The 24044-nt window shown below is 44.3% G+C and overlaps 1 protein-coding gene across 24 annotated transcripts in view; it reads left to right on the top strand.

Moving 5' to 3' along the window:
* The window catches only part of NRXN3 (neurexin 3), a 1227884-nt gene that overhangs the window by 372471 nt on the left and 831369 nt on the right, over positions 1 to 24044 (top strand). For all 24 annotated transcript variants that reach the window (XM_080973879.1, XM_080973871.1, XM_080973878.1 and 21 more), the window contains 2 exons: positions 18730 to 19168; positions 21695 to 22078. In XM_080973879.1, the coding sequence (XP_080830005.1) occupies positions 18730 to 19168; positions 21695 to 22078 (823 nt within the window). The remainder of the gene's footprint in view (positions 1 to 18729; positions 19169 to 21694; positions 22079 to 24044) is intronic.

Genomic DNA, 24044 nt, shown 5'->3' with positions numbered 1-24044 from the left:
GGGGATTGTTATAACTTTGTCTTCTCTAGTCCAAAAGTCCGATTGTTATCCATATTTTCGCCATTTTGTATCCAAGTTTTAACAAATTGTAGCAAATTGTAACAGATTTAGCCAGCAAAGTTCTCATAATAAAATCCTCTCTGCTTTCCGACTTTGACAGCTACTTTGACAGCTGTCAAAATCTCCGTCTCTTTTCACCAGGCTCTCTCTTCAATCACCCCGGTTCCCAGGGGGGGGGGGGTTACGTTTCTTCTCCCTCAGTTCATCCTCCAGCACAGTTCTTATAATTCCCCATCGTGAAATTCTTAGTTTTTATCAGCAATACAAATCTTTTTGGACCTTGGTTGCCCCGTCCTTGTCTTGAAAGGTTTACAATAGGGGGGGGGACTGACTTCCTTTTTGGATCCCCCCCCGCTCGTATCCAATTCAAAAAGAAATTCTTTTTTTCCTCCTTTTAAACCCAGTTTCCAAATTACTCACGGGTTGTTGTCTAAAAGTCCGAATTTTCAATAGAAGAAGTCAGCGCTCTCCGCCGGATGGCATGCGGCTGCGCTCGGCAGGGATAGCAGAGGACTCAAAGCACCACGCTTCTCCCCGGCACCCGATCCTTAGCCTTTAAAAAGGCTCCTTCACGAGTCGGGAGGGCGCTAGCGGTGCCAGCCGAGTCTCCATGTCCACGACCCTCGTGGCCGTGGTTTTTAAGGGTCCCCGCATCGCCGGTGCGGTAGGACCCAGCCCCTGCCGAGCAGACTCCCTCCGGAGCTCGGAGGGAGTCCGCCATTCGGCGATGGCGCCAACCCGGAAGTCCCAAATACCTTAAGGCTTTCACTTGGAGGAGGAAGCATGCTTGTTTTCTCCTGCTCTGGAGGGCAGGATTCAAACCAATAGCTTCAAGTTGCAAGAAAGGAGATTCTGATTGAACATTCGGAAAAACCTTCTGACAGTAAGAGCTGTTCAGCAGTGGAACAGACTCCCACGAGAGGTGGTGGACTCCCCTTCCTTGGAGGTTTTTAAATGGAGGTTGGATGGTCATCTGTCATGGATGCTTTAGCTGAAATTCCTGCATTGCAGGGGGTTGGACTAGATGACCCTTGGGATCTCTTCCAACTCTAAGATCCTATGGTTACAAGGCAATCTGTTCAAAATCAAGGCATTCTCTTCTCATCTCACTTTCACATGGCTCTTCTGTTGTTCTCCTTCACAAGAAACAAAATGGCTCAGCAGTTGTTATCTCGCCAACATTTTGGCACTTTGAACACAGATGCAAAAAAAGAAAAAGGATTCATTCAGCTCTCTGCAGTTAGCTGTGAATCTTGGTTAAGAACTGTCTGGGTTTAAATAAAACATCTCTGGGATTAGCTTGCCCCCTCATTGCTTGCTTCAGTTAAGTGAAATCCAATGAAAGAGGAACCCAACTGAGAGTTCATTGCCCAGCACCAGGTATACTCAATACAGCTACTTCTTCACCAGTGTAAAGCCTTCTGGTACTAATGATCCAGGGAGGCTTTAGTTGCAAGGGGAAAGCACTCTGTTTACCTCTATATTGGTACCTCTGTCTAACCTTTGTCTAATTTGCTATCCTATGAAGGTGCTGGAATGAGTTACAAAAAAAGTTCACTTACAGAGAGGAGAATTTTTCTTTGCAATTCTCTGCAATCAGCAGCAAAAGAAAATTAGCCCCAGAAACTGTTGGGATAACCACCATGGAGAAAGACTGACTAATCAAGGAAATAGGAAGGATTTCCCTTAGTCCAGGGTTTCCTAAACTCGGGTCTCCAGCTGCTGTTGGAATACAATTCCCATCACCCCTAGTTAGAAGGGCCAGTGGTCAGGCATGATGGGAATTGTAGTCCAAAAACAGCTGGAGATCCAAGTTTGGGAAACACTGCCCTAGTCTAAGTCGCAGCAAAATCAATCTCCCTTCAGGTATGTATCCACCTGAATCTTCATTTAGTGGGAGTTCCTTGGGGCCGATGGGAGTTGTAGTTCAGCAACATCTGGAAGGCCAGAGGTTTCCCACACCTGCCCTAAGATTTTGATTCATTTTGGGGATGAACAATGAAGTGGTCACTCATCTCTAGAAGAGACAACAGAAATGCACTGATTAATTTATTTGGCAATTCATCTACAGGAGCAATTGGTTTCGTCCATTCAAGGAGAATTAGCACAGATCTGTACCTAAACTCAAATACATACATACTACCGAGTAAGCAATATTGAATGCAGTGGAACTTACTTATGATAAACTAGAGAGAGGATTATGCTAGGTTTCCCAAATTTGGGTCTCCAGCTGTTTTTTGGATTACAATTCCCATCATCCCTGATCACTGGTCCTGCTAGCTAGGGATGATGGCAGCTGTAGTCCAAAAACAGCAGAAGACCCTGGATTGTACAGTTAGTTCTACCTTGAGGAGACCTAACCAGTTGTCCCAGAAAAACCAGTTGCCCCAGAAATGTGTCTGACCAAAGAAAATGGTGCACCTTTAAGGTCTCCTCTCTCTTTTTCTTTGAAAATGTCTTGCCTATATTCCATACTACAAGATTTATGGAACCCAAACAATATAGTAGTGTCTTACAGTACAATTTTCCCATTTATTTTCTCAGGAGAAGTAAGACTCACTATGTTCAGTGGTGCTTATTCCCGGGTAATTGTGCATAGAATTGTAGCATTAGTATTATTTAATGGTTAACTTGATTGGGTTACTGCAACTCTGATCATCCACCTAAAACAGATGGATGATACCTTGTAGCTCAGCCTAGATATTGCTGGACAAAACAATTTAGTTATATGTTCCAGACCATTACTGTACACAGGCATACAATTTAAAATGAGAATACTCAGCCCTTCCTATATTATCCAAAGGGGCAAGACAAAATATTAGTAGGCCTTTATTATATATGTTCTGATACTATAACATACCAAGGGGTGTGTGTGTGTGTGTGTGTGTGTGTGTGCAAAAGATACACAAGGTATCTTTTGTCAAGCACAAGTTCAAAATAAATAGCAGTGTTACAGTAACTTGCAGCTGAAACGAAGAGAAAATTGCCCCACCAAAGAAGCTACTGAAACAAAAACAGCACCCATCACCATTAAAAGAATAGCATCTGAATCTTAGATGGTGATGATTTTGTCACATTTTTGTACTCAAGAGTCTCAGAGCAGCAGCAGGAGGAAGAATGGATTCAGGGTGAAGACCTGTGAGTGGACCCTCTGGGAAACTCTGGACCTCCTGGGAAACTCTGGACCCCCTGGGAAACTCTGGACCCCCTCGGAAACTCAACAACCTTCTGAAACTGGGTGTGGGAGGTGCAGCTAAATGAGGAAGTATCAGCTACCTTGAGAGTCTAGGGTGATGCCTGCTGTTTCTAGGAATTCTTCTCCTTATGAGACTTTTGTAGGTGAACTGATAATTTGTTTGGCTTCTGAGTGAGAACCCAGAGGCTGAGGGAAGGTGTGTCAGAGGGAAAATGAATTGATATTGATTTAGCTGCATTAATGTAACATTTTTATATGCAGTCAAAATATATAAAAAAATTGTCCAGTAGCACCTTAGAGACCAACTAAGTTTGTTCTTGGTATAAGCTTTCGTGTGCATGCACACTTCTTCAGATACAGCTGTGTAATTCTGTAATAATTTGTTTAAGTTGTCTGTTCCTTCAGTTTTGTTGTACGCTTCCTAGATATATTTTTAATATATTAAGCAGCATAGAAATTACATAATCAATGATCAGTCAAATAAACTTACACAGTGAAAATAAAATAACAAAGATATTGAACTCAGATTAAAAACCGCAGTAAACAAAAACTTAAAATACTCATCCAACAATAGGTTTAAAAGGAACAAATTCTAACCACTCTTCTTAAAGGATGCACAAGAAAGACCACTGACATACCTATCACCCTAATTAATAACTAATAGAATATGAATCTTCAAGTTCACTGTAGCAATAGATAATGCAAAATGTCATCCTCTATATTAAGAACACACGAGTCATGTAGGATCAGACCATAGGTTCATCTGGTCTACCATTTTGTTTCCCACAGTACCTGGTCAGACGTCTCTGAGAAGTCCACAAGCAGAGCACAAAGGCAGTAGGCTTCCCCCACTCTTCTTCATCAGATGGTATTCAGTGATATACTACTTCTGAACATGAAGGTTCTTAGTAGCTATAAACGCTAATAGGTGCTGATAAACCTATCACCGTTCCCTCTAATACTGAGCACAAGTAGTCCGGGCAGATCAGTTATGAAGTGAAATGTCCCTGTCCAAAATTGGCTTCTGCATACTTTAGGGTCTGCCTGGGTATGCAGAAGTATATTAAATTAAAATAAAAGCAACTTCTAAACATGAAATGTTGAGCATAGAACCATAGAATGTTGAGGATAATTAGATGACAGGAAAAGAGAAATTGGCTCGCTTGAGTGCCAAACAGTACAGTATAGCATCCTGGATTCATGGGACGCGGGTGGCGTTGTGGGTTAAACCACAGATCCTAGGGCTTGCTGATCAGAAGGTCGGCGGTTCGAATCCCCGCGACGGGGTGAGCTCCCGTTGCTCAGTCCCTGGTCCTGCCAACCTAGCAGTTCGAAAGCAAGTCAAAGTGCAAGTAGATAAATAGGTACCACTCCGGCGGGAAGGTAAACGGTGTTTACGTGCGCTGCTCTGGTTTGCCAAAAGCGGCTTAGTCATGCTGGCCACATGACCCAGAAACTGTACGCCGGCTCCCTCGGCCAATAAAGCGAGATGAGCTCCGCAACCCCGGAGTCGGTCACAACTGGACCTAATGGTCAGGGGTCCCTTTACTTTACCTAGAGATTAGAATCGAAAGGATGCATACTATAAGTTTTGTTTTTTGTTTCCAATCTTTCCTCAGGTAATGTTTCAGTAGGCAGAAAAAAGAAAAGAAACACACACACCCCCTTATCACTCACTAAAAACTTTCCCCAATCTACTGTACAGCAATAAATGTTTGAGGTTCAGGGCTGGTAGCCAGCACCCCCCCCCCCACCCACCCAACAGAGCCTGTTAGTGTCATATTTCGCAGTGGGATAAGTCTTTAGTTGGACTGGAAAGTCAAAAGGTATGTTTCCCCCCCTTCCTCTCTTTAAATACCCTCCCCTCCACAAGTAAAGCAAAGCTACTGTTCAAGGCTGCTTAGCATCCAGAAAAGAGGTGCTCCTGTAATTGAGGAATACACTTCAACATGTGGTTGGGAGTCCCCCATAAATTTGTCCCAGGCAAGGCATAGGCAAGCACCTAAAAACCAGACCTCTTTTAATGGAGAAATCCATAATGCATCACGCATGATTGTTTCCGGATTTTAAGCACAAAATATATGAATCCTCAGAGCACAGTGAAGGGAAGGTCCATGCCGCAAGTGAATAATAAATATAATGTATTGGCCCATGTGTGGTATTGGACTTCTACCATAAAACCCAAGAGAAACAGTTCCAACAGGTGTCAGGGATCTGATTGTCCTCAGGCACAGGGCCAGATAAGACCTTTAAAAGCACTGAAAAAAATCATGATCCCCTCTCTCATATGTAACTGAAAATAATAGTAAAAAAACTGAACTGTAAAATGTATTTTAAAAAATGAGAAAATATAGATTTATTGCAACATATGGCAGGATCTGATTTCCTTGCTTTTCTTTTTTCTTTTACCTGTGTTAGTAGAATATTCTGTTTTATGTAGGAGTAAATAATAATAATAATAATAATAATAATAATAATAATTCTATTATTTATACCCCATCCATCTGGCTGGATTGCCCCAGTAATAAAAAGAGTACATAAAAATTGGAGAAGCGTGTGTAGTTTAAGTTAGTGTGTAGTAGTGGAGTGTAAGAAAGTCTAACAAAGTTCTGATTGTTCCCTTGATGTCTACTTCAGTTCCTTTTTTGAAATCTCATTTGGCCCAGCACTACACAGGAGAATGCTGACAGTTACCTAAATGTGATTGCCAATTCACCACCAGTTTTGGAAACAAGAAGCTTAGCTTGGATATTCAAAAACCGGATCTTGAATTCTCACATTCAACCTTCCAAAAGCATTATGTAAACACAGTTAATGAGGATTATTGACCCCTTTGAGACCAATTCATAAGCAATCATAGTTAAACTATTCTCCTAAAATGATGGAATATTATATAATTAGATGTTTACTAGTTCATATCAGGTCCTGCCATGCTCCTGATAACATCTTCTGAAGCACGCCCAGGTCCAAATGCCTTTCTCCAGATGCCCATTGGTTGCTGTCTCTCTAAATAACTTAAGTATCTGAAAGAGTATCTTTCCAGGACTGCCCCACCCAATCACTAAAGGCTAGGCATCTTCTTTGAATGCAGGAGGGAACTAGGTTCAATTCCCAGCATCTCCAAGTAGAGCTGGGAATGTTCCTTGTCTGAAACCCTGAACAGTCAGTGTAGACCATACTGAGCTAGATGACCAGCAAACATGAGTTGATATAAGGCAATTTTTTGGTGCTCTTTTTAAAGAAGAGCTGAGGTTGTCCTACTTGCTGTCCTGCCGGTAGCTTTGGCTTGTCAGATAGTGACATGGGACAGGGCATTCTTTAGATGATGGGATGCCTCCCAATTTCTGTTTAGTTGTGACCACTTGCACTGCTGAAAGTTTTTATTCTTCTAGGCCTTTGAGAATGTAATCCCCATCCCATCAACCTTGCTGCTGTTTTATTATGGTTTGTTACGTCATTGCTGTATTTGGTATTGCTATAATTCTGTCTCTGATAGCTGCCCTTGGCTCCCTTTGGAAGGAAGGTTCAGGTATACATCTCTTGAAATAGGAAATAACAATTAAGCCCCATTACTAGACTGCTGCTTTGGTGACAACATCTCCATGTCTCTCTTGGCTCCTCCCCATCCTAACTTTCTGTGACTGCTGTGGCAGCCGAGCTGGAGAGTGGGGCATATCCCTTCCCTGCTGGCACCAGCATATATGAGACCAGAAGGGAAGGAGAGACTCTCTCACTGCCTCCCCCACCTGCAGCTAGGTATGGGGTAGAGGGTGTTGGTTTCTGCTTTCCTTCACTGTGCAGCGAAAGGGCTTGTCACGAGACAGGTGTTTACATTCCACAGTCTGTACTGTTGGAGTTTCTCACGGGAAAGGGAGACTGGATGTGACGTACACTGGTTTCCTGTTTTTCACTGTACTTTGCTGTTTCACTTGGTGATTCTCTCCGAGCTGTCGAGGAGAGAGGATGCATTCTCTGCTCCGGCAGAGGCAAGATGTCTTTCTGTAATATACCAGCTTTGAACTGTAAATAAAGCAATATAGAGTATGCAGCACGTACTCCTCATCCTTCCGCTGGGCACGAGACTCTGCTTTAAACTAACACGTGGTTATGGGCTCCAGAAGTCGAATCGGAGTGCCGGCAAAGGATCGGAATGCAGAGGGACAGATCGGAACGGAATCTGCTCTGCGCGTAAAAGTGATTGATGAGGTATGTGCTACTGCTCCGGGCAGCCTGCCAGCTTCTAGTTAATGGCTTTATGCCTGGACTTTGAACTTTTAAAGCCGTTTTGCCGGGAATAGGCAAAAGGCTCCCAGGCACAAGTCACTATGCTGGGGAAATCGAAAGTAACTTTTAAGTGCGCTTTTGGAATAAGGCAGCTGCAGCAGTGACGCAGCAAGATTTAAAGCAGCATATATGACGCTGAAGGCTAATGCCAGAGTCATGATGGCCCTTCAGGATGCTTGTGGGATTCCTAAGCTCAACAAGAAAAATTACGCGGACTGGGTTCTGTATGCAGAGGCAATTCTGCGGAAAGAGGGTTTGTTTGAGGTGATTACAGAAACCCCCCCAGCTCCAGTTACAGATGCATGGGAAGCTAAGGATTCCAAAGCAAGGGGAACTCTTACATTGATAGTATCCCCAGAAGAGCTCTGTCTATTGCGTGATAAGACCTCAGCCAGAGAAATTTGGGACGCTTTGAGAGAAGCTCACTTAAGGACAGAAGCTGGATCCACTATGTTTTACTTTAACAAGCTGCATAATATGGCTCTTGCTGAAGGTGGAGATGTGCGTTTACATCTGATGGAGATGCAAAATCTGAGACATGAGCTGCAACAGAGAGGACTCAACTTTCCAGAGGCTGTGTATTCTTTCATGATACTACAATCTTTGGGTTCAGGTTGGGAGTCTGTTGCAACCCAGATTGCTGTGCAGCCAACTGCTCAGCTGACAGTGGACTTTGTTACTGCCATGATATTAAATGAAGCAGATCGCCGGGGTGCTAGCTGCATGGGCAAGGGGGAGTCTTCACAGACGTCGTCCCATACTGCAGTGGAACCACCAGATGGCGCCAAAGCTTTGAAGGCAGTGAAATGCTACTCGTGTGGACGTCTAGGCCATATGAAGAGGGAATGCAGATATCCCAGGGCCAAGACAGAGCAGCGCAGCGAAAGCTCATCGCGCGGAAAAGGCCGAGGCAAAGGCAAAGGTCCGGTGTCTAGGACAACGCAGCACAAGGCTATGGTTTCACGCTTCACTCCAAAGGTTGCAGAGGTCCAGAAGACGTCTAGATCTTTCTTCGTTGTTGATTCAGCGGCGACCCACCACATGTGCAACGATAAGAGACTGTTTGTGTCTTTTACACCGCAGGAAGGTGCGATTCACCAGGCGGATGACCACACTATTCCCAGTAAAGGCTACGGAACTGTTGTTCTTCACAGTTTGGACTTATCGATACAGAATGTGCTTTACGTGCCAGACGCCAAACATAATCTGCTCAGCGTTGGACAGCTGAATGAGCGGAACATTGACGTTTCCTTCAAGAACAGGAAGTGCATCATCACAAAGAAAAATGATTATGTATTGCATGCTGAATATGTTGATCGTTTGTTTGTTTTGTATTATGATGATGTTGAAAAGGATGACACTTGTTGCATTGCAGGTTCTAACAAAAGTTTGCATGCAGAATGTATTCATGATTTTCACCGAAAATTTGGTCATTTGCATTTTGAGGCAGTATCTAAAATGCCTGCCTTGGTTGAAGGTATGACTATTAAACCCTGCAGGTACCACATGAAGTGCAAAGCATGCGCAGCAAACAAGGTGAAAATGGCTGCGAAAGGTAAGGTGTCTAGTAGGCAAGCTACAGAACCATACCAGGTTGTTCATGCTGATTTAGTTGGACCACTAGCGCCCTCTTTGGGTGGAAATAGGTACTTCATGGTTCTCGTTGATGCATTTTCCAGGTATATTTATGTGTACAATCTCAAGCAGAAATCAGAGGCTTTTCCTAGGTTCAAGGAATTCTGTGCTTGGTTGGAAAATGTGCATGGTAAGAAGATAAAGACTCTTTTCAGTGATCGCGGGGGAGAATTCACTTCTCAGCAGTTTGAAGCTTTTCTGACTGAGAAAGGAATTCAACACGATTTGTCTAGTCCTCGCTCGCCATGGCAGAATGGACTTGCGGAACGGGCAAATCAGACATTGCTTCAAGGGTTAAAAACCTTGCTGCATGATGCCAATCTTCCAGAGAGTTATTGGGCCGAATCTCTCTCGTGTTTTGTTTACAGTTACAATCGCAGGTTATCTTCAGCGATTGGTTGTACCCCCTATGAGAAGATGTTTGGCAAGAAGCCATACATCAAACACATGAAGATTTTTGGTTCTGACATGTGGGTTCGCTCACCACAAAACTCCAAGTTAGACAAGCGTGGATTGCATGGTATCTTTCTAGGTTATCAGAAAGGGTCTTACAGAATAATGATGACTGACTCTAAGACAATTAAGCTCACGAGAAGTGTTGAGTACAATGCAAAGTGGGGGGAGAATGTGGGAATTTTCCAATGTTATCCTGATGACGGTGATGAGACTGAGGATAGTCAAAAGCAACCACAACAACCCACTGATGAAGGTTCTGAGTCTGAATCTGAAACTGAATCGGGTGATTCAGAGGATTTCAAGAGTGCGAAAGCCTCTATGCGACCCTCTGAAAGCTCTGATCAAGAATTGGAGGAACCATTGTTCACAGTAGGTCGTTTTTCTCCTAAGAAGGAAGAGGAGAGTGTTGAAGACTTAAGGCTAATTCGCAGGTCACAAAGAGCCACAAAAGGCAGACCTCCAAAGAGATTTGCTGATGAGTTTGCTACGATAGCAGTAACAGCTGTTAAAAGCTCCAAGAAGGTATTTGAACCTTCAAGTTTCCAAGAAATCCAGGGTTTAGATTCAAAGGAAGCTGAGCCATGGTTAAATGCCATGAAGGCTGAGCTTGATTCCTTAGAAAGGAACAAAACATGGGAGCTAGTTCCAGTAGTTCCAGGAATGAAACTGCTTGGAAGCAAATGGGTCTTCAAAGCGAAGACAGATCAAAATGGCAAGATAGTCAGACACAAAGCCAGATTGGTAGCCAGAGGTTTTGCACAGGTACCAGGTGAAGACTATCACGAGACCTATTCACCCACAGTGAGATATGAAAGCATTAGGCTTATGCTCAAGCTAGCTGCAGAGGAAAATCTACACATTAGTCACCATGATATTAATACAGCTTTTCTGTACGGATCTCTAGATGAATCACTTTATATGCTTCCACCTGATGGCGTACAGGTAAAACAGGGATTTGTTTGTGCTCTGAAGAAATCCCTTTATGGTCTCAAACAAAGTGCACGGTGTTGGCACACAAAACTCACTGAAGTATTGTTTTCTCTAGGTTTTCAGCAAGGGAAAGCTGATCCATGTGTATTTGTCAAAGAGGAGGGGCAAAAGAAACTGTACTGTTTGTTTTATGTTGATGATTTATTATTCTTTTGGAAAGATGTCGCAATGTACAATGACGCCCTAGCTCAACTGAAAGAGCACTTTGACATGAAAGATCTTGGTGAGGTAAACAACTACCTATCTCTGGAAATAGAGAGAGATCAAGATGGTAACATTCTAGTACACCAGTCACGGAAAATTGCTGATGTGTTAAGCAAACTAAATCTGATGGATGCTAACCCTGTAGACACACCGATGACAACAGGTTATCAGGTAGATGACACTGAAGAAGCATTTTCTGACACTACACTGTACAGAAGTGTGCTAGGCAAGCTAAACTTCATTGCCAGATGTTCAAGACCAGACATTGCTGTTAGCTGTAATTTGCTAAGCAAACAAGTCAACAATCCTAGTGTCAAGGATTGGAAAGCTCTGAAACGCATAGCGCGGTATTTGAAAGGCACTATGCATTACAGACTGAGATTTAACAATCAGAAGTCTGGTGGTCTTGAGATATTTGCAGATGCAAGTTTTGGAAGTGACACTACAGACAGGAAAAGTACGTCTGGAGTTTGCTACATGTACAATCAAGGTCTGTTTGATTGGTCATGCAAGAAGCAAACAACAGTTAGTTTAAGTACTTGTGAAGCCGAACTGAATGCACTGTCTTATTCACTTAAGGATTGTGAATGGTTAATACAATTGTGCAAAGATATGAAAATTCCTGTCAAATGTCCAATCCAGGTTTACCAGGACAACAAAGCATGTTTGGCTTTGCTGAAGTCTGAAGGTTGTAAGCAAAGCACGAAGCACTTGCAATTAAAGTTGCAGCATGCTAGGGAATGTATTCAGAAGGGACTCGTAACGGTGTCCTATATGCCAGGTAATGAAATTCCTGCTGATGTATTGTCCAAGATTGTATCAAGGGATCAACACTGTACCTATGTGCAGAAGTTGGGTTTGTACTGATATTGTACGAACACGCTGCCCAGTGATGTTCACAGAAAGGGGGAGGATGTTGGTTTCTGCTTTCCTTCACTGTGCAGCGAAAGGGCTTGTCACGAGACAGGTGTTTACATTCCACAGTCTGTACTGTTGGAGTTTCTCACGGGAAAGGGAGACTGGATGTGACGTACACTGGTTTCCTGTTTTTCACTGTACTTTGCTGTTTCACTTGGTGATTCTCTCCGAGCTGTCGAGGAGAGAGGATGCATTCTCTGCTCCGGCAGAGGCAAGATGTCTTTCTGTAATATACCAGCTTTGAACTGTAAATAAAGCAATATAGAGTATGCAGCACGTACTCCTCATCCTTCCGCTGGGCACGAGACTCTGCTTTAAACTAACAGAGGGAAGGGGAGGCCTCTGTTGCCAAAGCATGACTTAAACTCCTTGGTACGTGGAATTTGCTTGTTTCAGCATTTCAGGTATCTGGGAAAGAAAGACCTTCAGTCTCTGCCACTGCAGCCAGGGAGCCCAGAGTTCTTCTCTGGCTCAGGTAACAATCCGAGCCAGAAAGGAACTATGAGGTCATAATGCTCACCTCAGAATGGAGGCGAGCATTGCAAGTTGCTGAGATTCACATTCTGAACCATGAAATTACAGGCATTGGTCACACTTCACTGTTAATGGGGTCTTTCATTCCATTCCATATTTTGATTCATATTCTGGCATTTGAGTATTGCAGGAGCCTTTCAGGTAACAGTTGCATATCAAGGTGAGTGCATGTTATTTATTGTATTTATTTGCAGCAAATCTTTTGCCTTTAACCATGAAGCTTGATAAACAGAATTCCATATTCTTCTGATCGAAGCGAAACCAATTCCCACCAGAAAGTTATCTTTAGACAGTGAGGCGTATTTCCCTTCTATTCAAGCCTTACAATAGGGAGATTCTCCTCCACCCTACACACACACACACACACACACACACACACACACACTGCACAATTTGATCGTGGAAACCGATCTCCCAAACATCACTAAAAACCTAATTTGTTTGAATAGGAGCATCAGGGGAGCCTTTTTATTATCAAAAAGCATTTGCTCATTCAGACATTTGGGTAAATAGGAGTGATATTTGCACAGGATTATGCCAACTTGCATATATATACTTTGTGTATATTGTGAATCTGGATAACTAGGACATTTAGATAAGAGAGGTATGGATAATTGATCTTCTGCTCTAATTGCCCATCAGTTTAGCTTAGCATCAGGGCACCATGCAGTGCACAAGCTGCCGTGGGCATTATCGTGGAGACAGGCGCCACAGACAATGGATGGTCAGCCATTATAAAAACTGTGTCTTCAAACAAGCCAACATCAGAATAGGAAAATCCAGGTTTAGACAGCTTGTTTTTAAATGGACATGAAGCTCAAGGGATTTACTCAGGAAAACTTGGGTGTCTTTAAAAGAGGATGGAGAATAAAGCTTTGTTGTTTAAAGCCATAGGATCCCACAATATAGATACAACACACGAACAATCATTTTGACATAGTTATCACAAGAAAACAGAAAAATAAAACTCCTTCCCCTGACACATACAATGTAAATCACACATTGCTCCTCCACAATAAGTTAAAAAGGCATTAAAACAAAACAGAAGCACATCCTGCCCCCTCAGGGTTTTTTGGAACCTAGTTCTTATTTTCTTAGCTCTGAAAGCAATTATTACCGGTAATAATAACAACAACAATAATAATTTATTATTTCTACCCCACCCATCTGGCTGGGTTTCCCCAGCCACTCTGGGCAGCTTCCAACAGAAGCTTAAAAATACATTAAAACATCAGTTTGTTTATGCTACTTTGATGGCAATGGTCCAGGGTGAATCTGTTTGACAGGGGCTGGAAGACTCATGTAAGAAGCTTGTGCCTAGGGTGCTCATATAAGGGGCAACTTAACAGGTTCTTCAGCTTTTCCTGACTCACAGAGGATTCGATAAATTCATGGAGGATCAAGCTGTTAGTTGCTACTAGCCATGATGAGTATGTTCTACCTCCACTGTCTCTAAATGTCAGTTGTTGGAAACTACATGGTGTGTGTGTGTGTGTGTGTGTGTGTGTGTGTGTGTGTGTGGCTGTTGTGTTCAGGACCTGCTTTGGGGCTTCCTGGAAGCATCTAATTGGCCACTGTGAGAATAGGATGCTGGATTAGATGGGCCATTAGCATGATGCAGCAGGGCTCTGTGTATATTCCTTAAAAGTTTATGCATTCTCCCAAATTAAACAGGCTCCCCATGCAGGCTGGGGGGAGTGGTGCGATTGTAGCCAATGGAAGACTGCAAATGAATGAGTAGCAGAGACAGTGGCAAAGAGATGGGCCCATTTTTTGAGGGGCACACTGAGGGGGTTGAAAGCTTCCTGCCCCTGGAATGAGAGCAGCAAGTGGAAAATAGCTACATTTTTAAAACCTCCTTTCGACTCAGTCCATCTGGAGAAGGCATTTCTACAACTGACAGGGAACGTTGCTGTGCAGTGCAAGGCAATGGGGACATCTAGTGGCCAACGACATATGGGCGTTGCCCAAGGGAGCGTGTCAACCAGTGTGCCCAAGGCAATATTTCCTTCTTAATTCTACCAGACTTGAAATAAAATGCACATTGGCTTCCTGCCACGTGTGGCACACTCTCACTTTCTCCCTCTCTGCATCTTTAGTTGATTGCAGAGAGGCTCTTTTGATGGATGGAGAAAAGCCATCTGATTAGAAAGGATTTTTTTTTTATTGAGTCAAGATCAAAACTGTATAACACAGATGAGATTCTTTATGTGCTGCAGACTAGCAAAGCCTTTGTAAGGGTGCTTGATAATATATTGTCCTCTTGTCAGTATTGCTTAGCAGATGCCAGTACCCTTGACGTAAGAAGTGGAGGAAAGCATTGTGGTGCTGCTTGGGGACTGGAGGGCACAGGGGTGGGGTTTTGGGGTTTTTTTTTTGAGGGGGTGGACTTTTTGTTCATCAGTTTCTATTTGGTCTTTGGTGTATGAAGATGGCACAATCTAGTGTCCCCCTCCTATCGGCTGGTTCTATCCATCCTTGCTTGCAAGTAATTGCATGATTTACACCCAAGTAAATGTTCATAGAGTTATAGCCCTGTTGCAAGAGGCTAATAGCCCAGATCTCATTAGTGTTCAAGAGGGTGTATTCCTATGTGCACAGGATTGCAGTGATAACCTGCAAATCAATGAAGTTGCAATCCTATCCCTTCATACTAAGGAGTCACTCCTATTGAACTAAGTAGGACAAGGCACACATTGGAACAGGTTGTCATCCTGTCCAGTCTTACTTGAAAGTCAGTCTCACAGAGACTCATTTCCATGTAAAGATGAGCTGCACAGCTGCTGTGCTCTGTATAAGTCTCTGGGAGTCCCATTAAATTCAGTGGGACTTCCTGTGCGCCTTACACAGATGTTTCTATCTTATTCAGAAGAATCGGGTTTCTCAGGCCTGCCTACAAATGAGCAACGATGTGCTGCATGGTGGAGCGCTCCTGTTCCAGCCTGCCAGCCCTGTCCTTTTTGAGGCAGGGATGCTGCAGAATTCTGATGGAATTGGGAGCAGAAATCACCACAATTTGCTATCATTGGCCATCTTAGCCCACAACATTGCATAATTACACTATTTTCACTCTTTCTTGCGCAGGAGCGGGGGGGGAAATGTTTCCCTTCTATTAAAATACACTGAATTTAATTACGTAACCAATTACATAATTAATTGTGTTCATTTCAGCCATAGCAGATAACGAGATGAATACTGTAGAAGCCAAAATGTAGCAGAACAGAAACAGCACCAGTTGTGGTGGAAACAGGAAATTGCTGCCTCCTTACATCCCTGCTTCTAGGACATTCAATTTCATTCCCCTGCCACCTCCATTTTTTTGCTTTCCCCCATCACAGACATGCAACACGGCCACTTAACATTCTCTGTCTTCACTCAGGGCCCACCCATGAGGCAAGGTGAGGCAACCCCTCAGGTGGCAGAATCCACAGGGGCAGCAGGTCCTGCTCTCAATCTTGTTTCTGGTGTAGATCTTTCCTCACCCTTTCTTCCCTGGTGGGAAAGGGGGCACTATTTTGGGGTCTGCCTCAGGTGCCAAAATGTCTTGGACCGGCCCTGTCCTCACTGGCCTGTTTTTTAAGTGTGTTCCCCACCCCACCCCGGTGGCCATTTTTGCCCTGAAATACTCATTGTACTTCTGCAAACCTTGGGGTTTCTCTGAGCCTGCTGATATTTATTGATTACTTAATCATATTCACAAGCCCACCCTTCACTGTATTGATCCCAGAGTGGATTACAACACACTGGACCAGAAGCAAGCAGGCCAACACCACATTGAAAAGCACTTCAAAACATAGGTGGCAATTCTAAAAGTGTAGGCAGGGCACTGACAGTAACTGGTGGACCAAACCAGTGGTGTATTCAGGATACCCTGTTAAAGGGGTCTGGGTGGAAGACTCTGTCCAGAAGCTGAGTATGGGGCAGGCCAGCCACAGAGCTTCCAGTGGCGGCCTTAGGCTGGCCACCTCAGTAGATTGGCATCTTGAGGATGCCTTAATCTTTGGTACAACACTGAAAACATTTCAGCCCTCTGCCGGGGGCTGAAGTTGGATATATTCCCAGTGCAAAATCCACCTACCGTATTTTTCGCTCCATAGGGCGCACCTGACCATAGGGCGCACCTAGTTTTTAGAGGAGGAAAACATGAAAAAAAATATTCTGAATCAAATGTTGTACTAAACTATTTAAAGCAGCAAAGCGGGTGGCTCCTGTCCGCTTTGCTGCTTTAAAGCGAGCCTCAGAGGAGGGAAGGAAGGGGAACAATGGCTTATCTAAGTCCAGTTAATAATGCTGAGCCTGATTTTATATGCATCTCAAAGCCCTTGACATATATACATTATAATGACAAGCCGAGATAGGCCTCCTGCATAGGAAGAGGGGAGGAGAAGAGAGGGAGCTATCATAGCTCAATGGGGAGAGCATGGAGAAGATCCCAAGTTCAGTCCTTGAAAGCTTCTCCGGGTAGGGCTGAGGGAGTGTCTCCTGAAACCCAGGTGAGCCTCTGCCCATCAGTGAAGACAAAACTGAGCTCAATGGGCTCAGGGGTCCTGACGTGGTACAGGGAAGGTCCCTCTGTTCCTGTTTAAATTAGCCCTTTCTTCAGAACCATGGGGACTACAATCTTAGTTTGTTTTTAAAGGGAACAGCTGTAACCTCAGTGGCTTTGCATGCAGAACACCACACGTTCAATCCCCGGCTTCTCCAGGCCTGAAACTCTGGCAAACTGCTACCAGTCAGTGTTGACATTACTAAGCTAGATGGAGTAGTGGATCCAACTCCTTATAAGGCAGCTTCCTAGGTTCCCATTTATGCTTCAGATCTGGGCGTGAGGCCTGCTGTCACTTTTAGTGTCAAGAGGGTGGTTCTTTGCACATCTGGAAGATGACTGTGTCACCTCCCATCACCCTATTGAAGGTGCTTTTACAGCTCAGGGGAAAGGGCAGGCAGACACAGCATCTGTAAACTGTAGCATCCTGAATTAAGGGAGGGAGGGGAAAGAGCTGATCTTCAGCTTGAAACCAGGACTTGCTCTTTAACCATGCTGCTCCTCCAGCTGCCAATGCCATCCATGTAACCTGTGTGAATATCAAGTGTGGGTTGTGTCCAGGAACCTGGGAGGATTTCTTTCACATGAGTGCATGTTTTTGTCTTTAAATAAACAGCCCATGCAAGTTTCCAGCTCTTATGGCCATGCCTGGCTGTCTCAGTGGAAATCTGAGGAGGCTGAGGTGGACTTTCCAGTGGTCAAAGTCTTCCTGCCCGGCATCTATTTCCTGCCCTCTTTCCCCACTGAACTCCTGCACCCTGCTTCAAAGCAAGCTACGGAGGGGATTCCCTCTGCTTTGAAGCAGGAAAGTGGGAGAGGAGCTGCTTACACGAGTGTAAGCTGCTCCCCTCCCACTTTCCTGCTTCAAAGGGAGCCCGGGAGGAGGGAATCCGCTGCAGCCTCGAGCAGTGAGGAGGATCCATGGGTCCCTCCTCCCCTCCTCCGTGGTTGCTTTGAAGCAGGAAAGTGGGAGAGGAGCTGCTTACACGAGTGTAAGCTGCTCCCCTCCCACTTTCCTGCTTCAAAGCGAGCCACGGAGGAGGGAGGGACCAACGGAATCCCCTTCCCTCCCTCCTTCCCGGCTCAGCTCAGCAGCCGCGGCTCTTGCTGGCTTTACAATGAGCCGGAAGGAGGTACAGATGGCAGTCCCTCCTCCCGCCTCCCTGTAAACCCAGCCAGAGCCGCAGACACACTCTACGCAGCTCTTGCTTTAAAGGGAGAGCTGCGCAGAGCTTGTCGGCAGCAGCGGCTCTTGCTGGCTTCGCTCCATAAGACGCACAGACATTTCCCCTTACTTTTTAAGGGGGGGGGAGTGCGTCCAATGGAGCGAAAAATACGGTACATCTGGAATCAATAAAGTCGTGGCCATTTTTGACCCAAATTGTTGTCTACTTGAGTTTATTCATTGCACATTAGCTGGAGACACTGCACAGGTGTGGGGATGCTGTGACTGGGACTGCAGTAACTACCATTTCTTTCTGACATATTGTTTCTCAGTGAGCCTGTTATGGCTAGCATCCCATCAGCACTCACCAAGTGAGTTTGCTATTAGAGAGAGTGATTGAACTGAGACCGCCAGTACAGACGAAAGGGTCAGTTTGCACATAGGGTTAAAGCTTCAATAATCATTTTTAAAAGGGATGTAAAGCTCTGAGACTGGACATCTTCAAGGACAACCAAGAAGCTGGAGCACCACTGAGCGCTTGAACTTCTCTGAATTTTGCCTCTTGTTCTTGCATGATCTCTGGATGCTATACAATGCCAGTGAGTGTTATTCCTAAACATAGTCCTAACCTAGAATCCCATGCAGGCTCACCCCAATCCGGAGAGCTTCTTTGGGTGCGTATTTCCAAAGTGTAGGTTATCTCCTGGGTTGATGTATGGTGTTTTCCCTTGTCCCTGACAGGTTGTTTATAAGAATAACGACATCCGTCTGGAGCTGTCTCGCTTGGCGAGGATTGGTGACACAAAAATGAAAATCTATGGGGAGGTGAAGTTCATGTGTGAGAACGTGGCCACACTGGACCCCATCAATTTTGAGACACCTGAGGCCTACATTAGCCTGCCTAAGTGGAACACCAAGCGCATGGGGTCCATCTCCTTTGACTTCCGCACCACAGAGCCAAATGGTCTTATACTCTTTACCCACGGCAAGCCCCAGGAGAGGAAGGATTCCAGGAGCCAGAAGAACACCAAAGTGGACTTCTTTGCAGTGGAACTCTTGGATGGGAACCTCTACCTACTTCTCGACATGGGCTCTGGAACGGTCAAAGTGAAGGCCACTCAGAGGAAAGCTAATGATGGAGAATGGTATCACGTTGATATTCAGAGAGATGGCAGATCAGGTATGTAGAAAAAAATTCCTGGAAATAGTCCACTCCCAACTATAGAAACACAGACCCTTTACAATGGTTGAAGAACAGGGTCAAAGACTGGTCTTTGACCTTTGAGAATTCTTGGAGACCAGAGACTGAAAAATACTGTCTCTGCCTTCGGGAAGGATGAAAGGCAAATTTGGGGAACTGCCGGCTGGTCAGCCTGATAACAATACATAGCCATTCCCCTTCTAGGGCAGTAACCCTGGACATGACAATTCCTTTGATTCCTGGCACCTGGGATGCTGCTATGACTCCATCACTAGAGCCTCTTCCGAGTGCAGAAGTGAAGGATGTGTGGCAGGGAGACCAGAGATTGTCAAACCTGATTGCTAATTGTGCTGAACTTTAGAGGAGTTTGAGTCCAGTTTGGAAGGGGTGCCAGGATATTCAGCATTGGGGGTGTGCTAATTTCTGAACCGTGAAATTCTGAACCTAGCCATCATCACTACTATGCCAGGCGAGAGTTGCCACCAAAGTTCCTCCTAATGTGAAATTCAAATCAAACACATGTTTTCCCCAGCATGGAGCATCTGGGGAATCTCAAGGGAAGCGGGAATAAATAAATCTAGTATAATTTCACAAGAGAGTTTTGGAAATCCTTATACTGCCATCAGATTTAATTTGCAACAAAATCCAGGTAGAATGTCAAGGTTCCTTCTAAGATGAAATCCACCCCTGGGATTTTGAGAAAAGCAATAACAAAGGTTATTGTTAAAAAGCTGGGGGTGGGAGGGATGTTACAAATTCCTAGGGCAGGCATTCAATTCCTTGAAATGTACTACGAGACATTTAAATATTTGCTGTTAAATTCATTGTGGAAATTCTATTTTTTGTACTCCCTTATGTCATTCCAGCTTCCAAGTTTTTGTTTTTTAAATCCACACTGCATTTGGGAATCATATATAGAGGGAGACTGGATGTGGGATGAATGGTGCTGGAATTTGATGTTTCTGCTTTTTCAAAACAACGTACCTTCAGTAGATAGTACAGAATTCTCTAGTTTACTTAGGTATTATTTTTTTACCCAGAAAAATATTCTCAGAGGTCTAGGAGAAATTTGTATTTTCTTCTTCAACCCTACTATAGTTTAAGGTTAGCAGGTTTGCAACAGCTGTGCTTGTTGTTGAGAAATTCCAGCATTTTATGGGGATGTAAATAAGTAATCAAATAATTGATTTTTGTGTGGGGCAGGTTGGTTTGCATTTAATTAACTTGCGAGGATAAATTCAATCAGCAGCATTCATTGCTTCTTAGTCTTGCTTACATATATGGCAGATATCTGGCCTCTGGGTAGCAACATTTAGCATTAGAAATATAAAAGGAACAAGCAGAATCCAACCCAAGCTGAACATTTTGTAGTGCAATTCTATACATGTCTACTCAGATGTAAGCCACATGGGGTTCAGTTAGTGATTATATGATTGTATTCATTAAGCCCCATTTATGTGAAGCATGTGTGCTCACAAGCTTTGCTATTTTCTATGGAAATCAACGGGACAATAATGCTGTATTGTGGGTGGCTTAGAAAGTGCAGAATCCAACCATAGTTCAGCACTTCAAAGTGCAGGTGATTTTAGTGGGACAGAGCTACTTTTGTGCTGAATTTTCCTGCTTCAAGTAGATGGGATTTTAAACAATATTACTCTGATTTTAATAGAAGGAGATCCTGTAGTTTTATGGTCTCTTTAGAGGAAGAAGCTTGTCCCATCCATTTCAATGGGGCAATCTCCAAATGGTAATGCCCATGAAAAAAGGTCAGCGGGTGGGTGGCAGCTAAGGTGGGAAGACCCCAATCCAGTGCTGCTGCTGCTGGTCTGTAGACCAGAAATTCAGTTCCCCTATCCCTAGAGTTTCCAGAAACTGAAATCTGGACCTTCAGCATACAGATCAATATAGTCTCTAACCAAGCTATGGATCCCTCTTCCTTAGTATTCTTTCTGCCCTCACTGTAATTTGAAAAACTACAGGATGCATTATTTTCGTATACATGAGTGGGCTTAAATTTGTGGGCCAGGTGTGCACCAGTGCTTTGTGATGCAGTTACTTCACATTAATCTTTGAGATCTGCACTGTGCACCGTATCAAGGTGTGTACTGTCTTGAGTTCCAGCATGAGCCTAAGAGAGAACACTTGCTCTTCCTCCCAAATCTTCCTGCACCAGACTGCCAGATTGTTGATGTAGGACTTCCAAGGCTATGTGCAAAAATAGCCATTTCAGGTTCCTGCATCATTGCAGAGGATTGGGTTGGACGTCCTTCATTTGTCTTCCAACCTATCAGTTTTATTATTCTGTGCCTCTGCTGTCTGACAGGCTTAGCAGAGGGCAGCAAAGCATTTCAGGACAAGTTTTCTGTGTCAGTTGTGTTTTGTCTCAGCTGACATCTTCACTCTCCTGTGCCCAAACCCCATCCTTTCACCAGGATTCAAACTGCCACGGGAACTTGACTTGTGCCACAACTGTGGCTGCTGGCTGACGTTATCTCTTTCTTTCAGGCACCATATCGGTGAACAGCAGACGGACACCCTTCACTGCTAGCGGGGAGAGTGAGATCTTGGATCTGGAAGGGGACATGTATCTGGGCGGACTGCCTGAAAACCGGGCAGGCCTCGTCCTCCCTACTGAGCTCTGGACAGCCATGTTGAACTATGGCTATGTGGGCTGCATCCGAGATCTCTTCATCGATGGGCGGAGCAAGAACATCCGGCAGCTGGCGGAACAGCAGAACGCTGCTGGGGTCAAATCATCCTGCAGTCGGCACAACACCAAGCAGTGCGACAGCTATCCCTGTAAGAACAATGCGGTTTGCAAAGATGGCTGGAACCGCTTCATCTGTGACTGCACTGGCACTGGCTACTGGGGGAGAACATGTGAGCGGGGTAAGTCCAGCAACCAGAGAGGGGAACTTCTGTCCTGAGCTATACTGAGCCATGCTACGTGGCACACTAACTTAGCCCAAATGCACTTTCCCCTACAGCCCTGCCACATATGAAAACAGTGGTTCAGACTAACCCTTATAGCCTCCAATGCGTAGCCATTCTTTTAAAGATCCTTTCCAGTGGTATGCCCTGCACATGTAGTGGGACATTCAGGGTGTGCATGAAGTCTACCAGCTATTGCATGTATGACCTCTAGTTCTCATGATCCTTCTGATAGATACCTTCTGAAGGAAAAGGACTGTGGGAGTTTCACGGCTCCAGTCCATCCCAGCGAACACAGGATGTCTGGGATGATGGGAATTGGGGTTCTGCAATATCTGGAGGGCACCATGCTATTGACAATGATAAACAGTTCCATGATGGTATTTGCAGGATCATGGTTTGCTACATGCACATGAAAGAAAAAGAGAGAGAGAGAGCGTATTTTGTCCCTTTCTGTGTATTGTTCCGGTGCTAACATTTGACTGTCAGATCCAAATCAATAATCAGTGAGGACTGACTTTCACCTGTACCACAGGAGAATCAGTTAAGAGGTGAGCAGAATCTTCCTGGGTACAGCAGGTGTCACAGGGCCATTTTCCCATGGTCTTGTCTCACTGGTCACTTAAAGGCGTCTGACTGGGGATATATGAGACACAATTATTTCTGGTGCAGACAATCAAGAGACACATCCATTCTTGGCTAAATGAGAAGGAGCTGAGCAAATGTAAGGCATTTGATCTATACACTGTTCAAATTCCAGACGGTCCCATTTATTGTCATCCTTGTCTTGTGCCTGATGCCGTGCACAGAATGAATTGAGTGAGAAGGTGTTATTTTTGAGGTTTCTTAAAAGCCAAACCAAAGTAGTAGCACAAATTCTCCCATTTCCTTTTTCTGAGGCAAATTTATTGGTAATATTATAGTAGAGATAAAGTGGAATCTTATCTAAAATGCTCTCACAAGGCCTTGGCTACAAACCATTGGGAGGATCTCCTAGGTATGTCTTTCCTTCTCTCTCTCTTGTATAGACTGATAGCCAGGGTGGGGGTGGGGGGATGGGGTGGAGAAGCAAGGAATAGGAACATTTGAGTCTTTGGCTCAGGAGGCTGTTGTGTGATTCTGGGAGCCAAGGAAATTCCTAGTCCTTCTGATCCAAGTTACTGCAAGGATGCTTCTGAAACCACGTGAAAGAAAGAAGGAACAATTTTGACAAGTGGTGGATTGCCTCAGTTCACCTTTCGATAGGCTACTGCCACAGCTGTTCGTTTTTTAAAAAAAAGATTTGCAGATGTATTCAGAAACAAGATGGAACATATTTATGAGCAGACACATGTGAAAGCACCACTGGCTGGACATATAGATGGATTCACCCGTCTCTACTTGACGTCCTGCTATGCCTCATTTGTACAGTGGTACCTCGCAAGATGAATTCCTCGCAAGACGGAAAACTCGCAAAACGAAAGAGGTTTTGGTTTTTTGAGTTGCTTTGCAAGACGATTTTCCCTATGGGCTTGCTTCGCAAGACGGAAACTTCTTGCAAGTTTGTTTCCTTTTTCTTAAAACCATTAATACAGTTGCGACTTGACTTCGAGGAGCAACTCATAGCACTCGGTGTGGTAGCCTTTTTTGAGGTTTTTGAGGACTTTGGTGATTTTTGAAGCTTTTCCAAAGCTTTTCCGACACCGTGCTTCGCAAGACGAAAAAAACCGCAAGACGAAAAAACTCGCGGAACGAATTAATTTCGTCTTGCGAGGCACCACTGTACATCACAGTAAGCCAAACTATGGCTTGCCAGAACTGTGTGGACATGCAGGCTGCTGTAGAGATACATGTTAAAGAACATTTACATACATACAGGGTAGACCTGCCAAAACAAAAAAGGGTTTTAAGCAGCATCTGAGAGCAATACACTGAAATTGCCTTC

Source organism: Podarcis pityusensis, assembly GCF_964106645.2.
Source record: "Podarcis pityusensis genome assembly, chromosome: 1".
NCBI lineage: Eukaryota > Metazoa > Chordata > Lepidosauria > Squamata > Lacertidae > Podarcis > Podarcis pityusensis.
This window is presented reverse-complemented; position numbering and strand designations above follow the sequence as displayed.